At 43.7% G+C, this 5,000-nt stretch overlaps 1 protein-coding gene across 2 annotated transcripts in view; it reads left to right on the plus strand.

Moving 5' to 3' along the window:
* The window catches only part of LOC116223388 (usherin-like), an 88,845-nt gene that overhangs the window by 38,983 nt on the left and 44,862 nt on the right, over window positions 1-5,000 (plus strand). For both annotated transcript variants that reach the window (XR_004165057.2, XM_031579705.2), the window contains exons 11-12: window positions 1-29; window positions 4,724-4,921. The exon at window positions 1-29 is cut by the window's left edge and continues 224 nt beyond it. Coding sequence is in view for 1 of the 2 variants with exons in the window: in XM_031579705.2 (XP_031435565.1) it covers window positions 1-29; window positions 4,724-4,921 (227 nt within the window). In the remaining variant the exon portion in view is untranslated. The remainder of the gene's footprint in view (window positions 30-4,723; window positions 4,922-5,000) is intronic.

A 5,000-nucleotide genomic window follows, 5' to 3' on the forward strand; every position in this document is an offset into this window, starting at 1 on the left:
GGGCACGGCCAACAGATACACCTTCACAGGTGAGCCATCAGTAGGCAAAACATCATGTCATTTATTATTGTACATATATACTTGTGCATACTGTTCACACTTACAGGATGAACTTACTATGCATACTATACTTGTGCATACTGTTCACACTCACAGGATGATCTTACCATGCATACTATACTCGTGCATACTTGTGCACACTTACAGGAAGATCTTACCATGCATACTATACTTGTGCATACTGTGCACACTTACAGGATGAACTTACCATGCATAATATACTTGTGCATACTTGTGCACACTTACAGGAAGATCTTACCATGCATACTATACTTGTGCATACTGTGCACACTTACAGGATGATCTTACCATGCATACTATACTTGTGCATACTTGTGCACACTTACGGGATGATCTTACCATGCATACTATACTTGTGCATACTGTTCACACTTACAGGATGATCTTACCATGCATACTTTAACATGACATTAAACAGGCTTTCAATAGTGCTATATTTGTTATACACATACTTACACTCTCTCTTACACACACAGAATGTTGAAAGAAAAGTGTGTGTGCAAAACTATGCAGACTACTGTGTGTTAGTGTGTGTGTATGTGTGTGTGTGTGTTTTAGCAGGTGAGGCTTCTGTGTGTTAGCTCTGGTGCTGTGGTGAAGAGTTATTTATTTGTAAGGGATCGGTTAGCATGTTGCTCTGAGGCGATGCTCTATGTCTGACTCCACACACACACTACAAACACTACACACTCTGAACACACTGCACACACTGCACACACTATACACACTGAAAACACTGCACACACTGAACACACTACACACACTGAACACACTGAACACACTGCACACACTACACACACTGAACACACTACACACACTACACACACTGAAAACACTGCACACACTGAACACACTACACACACTGAACACACTGCACACACTACACACACTACACACACTGAAAACACTGCACACACTGAACACACTGCACACACTGAACACACTGAACACACTGAACACACTACACACACTACACACACTGAACACACTGCACACACTGCACACACTGAACACACTGCACACACTGCATACACTGCACACACTTCAGGGCGATTTGTGGCGCAGGCCAGAACAAATGATCCAGCAGACACTAATCGGTGGCTTCCATAACTCTCCCCACCATTTCAAACATTGTAACCTTGGGATGGCTGTTTAAAACACACTTGGCTTGTTTTATTTATCTTACCGGGTGTGTTGGTATGTCTGTGTGTGTTACTATGTGTGTATTCAGTATATTTGTGTGTGTGCATGTGTGTGTGTATGAGGCTGTGTTAGTGTGTGTGTGTGTGTTAGTTTGTGTGTGCGTACGCACATGTGTGTATGTATGTGTGTGCATGCATGTGTGTGTCTGTGTGTGTGCGGGCATGCTTGCGCGCGTGAGTGTGTCTGTGTGTGTGCGGGCATGCTTGCGCGCGTGAGTGTGTGTGTGTGTGGTGAGGGGTGTGTACGGGCATGCATATGTGTGTATGTGTGTGTGTGTGTGAGTGTGTGTGTGTTAAGCGTTAAGCGTGGTGCTGTGGTGAGGAGTTATTTATTTGGTTCCTTACGTCTGTTTAATCAAGACTAATGGGCAGGGGAGGGGTGGAGAGGTCTGGCAGCGGCTGGGTGATTCTAGTGGGCGCTGTGACACCATCTGGGCGCAGCACATAAAGCTGTCGTGGCCCCGCACGCCTCCAGATGTTTCCCACGCCCCATACCCGCGCCGCCGGAGAAGGATGGCAGTGAGCGGAGAGCGAGCGAGCGCGGAGATCACACCTGCACAAAGACATGCCATACTAACACACATGGACAAAGACATGCGATACGGACACACAGACACAAAGATTCGCCACTCAGTGATGTGGCACACACAGACACAAGGACACAAGAACACACACTCACACACACAGCACACACAAGGACACACCGCACCACACCAACACACAGTCACAAGGACATGCTATACTAACACACAGACGTGAATATATGCCACACCAACACACATGGACACACACACACGCCACATCAACACAGTGGTATGAAAAATGCCACACCAACCGATGTAGCTGACGTTCTTTTCCCTGAAAAATCGAGCCACCCCTTCTGCCGTGTCATGCCATAACTGATTCCACTCTCAGCAGGATCTCAGACATATGACATATGACATAGACATACATGACATAGACATACATGACATGACATAGACATACATGACATAGACATCAGACATAGACATACATGACATGACATAGACATACATGACATAGACATCAGACATAGACATACATGACATGACATAGACATACATGACATAGACATACATGACATGACATAGACATACATGACATAGACATCAGACATAGACATACATGACATGACATAGACATACATGACATAATTATAAATATGTGTCTAATCAAATGACTCATGCATGCTTTGTTCCCAATGTCTTTTCACAATAGAAAAAATACTTTTTAACACACACACACCTCAAATCTGTGTGCGCTAACACCCCCCCCACACACACACACACAAATGCACACTTACACACACTTGCATACACACATACAAACTATCTCACACACACACACATCCTCACACTCATGCAATGGCATGTGACACAAACCGTATCCTTGATTTACACGCGGGGCTCCCCGCGCAAACACGCCTAAACCCGGCTGCGGTTGTGATGCGTTGAGCGGTGCGGCGGGGGAGAGAGAGTAACTACTGTAAACACGACGTCCCTGGCCACGCTTTAAAGTCTACCGCTGTGTTAGTGTGTTAGCGTGCACACACAAGCGTCCTCCTGTGGGTCTATAAAGAAGCCACGCCGCATATGGTCACAGTCAAGCAGAGGTTTTATCTTTTATGCATGTCTGAGTGTGTGTGTCTGTACCTTTGTGTGTGTCTGTGTGTGTGTGTGTGTGTGTGTGTCTGTGTGTGTGTGTGTGTGTGTGTGTGTGTGAATGTGTGTGTGTGTGTGTGTGTGTGTGTGTGTGTGTGTGTGTGTGTGTGTGTGTGTGTGTGTGTGTGTGTGAATGTGTGTCTCTGTGTGTGTGTGTTCCTGTTTTATGTAATGTTTTGAAATTCAAAGCAAGTGTTGTAGAGAGTTTAGAGGTTAACACAAGCCTCCATGACCCCAGAGATGGACACACACACACACACACACACGCACACACACACACACACACACACACACACACACACACATGCACACACAGACACACACACACACACACAAGCCTCCATGACCCCAGAGATGGGAGGTGAGCTACAGACATACTCAGCGCTGAGCCCCTGAGCCTCAAAGGCTTTCAGGCCGCACCCCAACACCACATTGATTAATTTCATTCATTCATTCATTCATTCACTGATTCATTTGATTCATTCATTCACTGATTCATTTCATTCGTTTATCATTAATTCATTCATTCACTGATTCATTTGATTCATTCATTCACTGATTCATTCATTCACTGATTCATTTCATTCGTTTATCATTAATTAATTCATTCACTGATTAGTTTCATTCATTCACTGATTCATTCGATTCATTCATTTACTGATTCATTTTATTCACTCGTTTGTTCATATATTCATTCATCAATTCATCCATTCACCCATTCATTTATTCATTCATTCATTCATTCGCTGGTTCATTTCATTCATTCATTTATTCATTCATTCATTCATTCACTGATTCATTTGATTCATTCGTTCACAGATTAATTTGATTCATTCGTTCACTCATTCATTCATTCATTCATTCATTTATTCAGAGTCATTTGATTCCTTCATTCACAGATTCATTTCAACATCGCTATTGTAACAATTTAAAAAGGGCTATGTGCCGGAGCATCTGTCTGGCCACTAATGCTATCCCTGTGTTGTACTGCACTTTGAATATCAATATTGTGTATGTGCCATTGGACCAATGGAGTCTGTATTAAGCTGCACAACATGGGTTAGTGCCTAGCTTAGGTCATACAACAAGACTGGTTAGTGCGTAGTTTAGATTATAAAACAAGACAAAACTGGTTAGTGCCTAGTTTAGATCATAAAGCAAGACTGGTTAGTGTGTGAGATCATAAAACAAGACTGATTAGTGCCTAGTTCAGATTATAAAACAAGACTGGTCAGTGCGTAGTTTAGATTATAATACAATACTGGTTAGTGCCTAGTTTAGATCATAAAACAAGACTGGTTAGTGCCTAGTTTAGATCATAATACAATACTGGTTAGTGCCTAGTTTAGATCATAAAACAAGGCTGGTTAGTGTGTGAGATCATAAAACAAGACTGATTAGTGCCTAGTTTAGATTATAAAACAAGACTGGTCAGTGCGTAGTTTAGATCATAAAACAAGACTGGTTAGTGCCTAGTTTAGATCATAAAACAAGGCTGGTTAGTGTGTGAGATCATAAAACAAAACTGGTTAGTGCCTAGTTTAGATCATAAAACAAGACTGGTTAGTGCCTAGTTTAGGTCATAAAACAAAACTGGTTAGTGTGTGAGATTATAAAACAAGACTGGTTAGTGCCTAGTTTAGATCATAAAACAAGACTAGTTAGTGCCTAGTTTAGATCATAAAACAAGACTGGTTAGTGTGTGAGATCATTGTGGAGGCCCTGTGTGACTGCTGTGTTTATCCGCCTGATCCCCAGATTCAGACCTGGAGCCCCACACCACCTACGAGTACTGGGTGGGGGCCTGGAACCGCTTCGGCCGGGGGTTCAGCCCTCACACACGGGTCACCACCAGAGAGGACGCCCCCTGGGGGGTCCCCGCCCCCCGCTGGAGCAAGATCGAAAACCGCGATGACATCCTCCAGCTGGACTGGGCGGCGCCCGTCCAACCCAATGGTAAGGCTCCTAGAGAGGAGAATGGGCGTGGCTTGGGAATGTTAGGATGTCAGGAATACTTCTAGTTCAAGAATCTTCT

This window comes from Clupea harengus, chromosome 14, assembly GCF_900700415.2.
Source record: "Clupea harengus chromosome 14, Ch_v2.0.2, whole genome shotgun sequence".
Taxonomy (NCBI): domain Eukaryota; kingdom Metazoa; phylum Chordata; class Actinopteri; order Clupeiformes; family Clupeidae; genus Clupea; species Clupea harengus.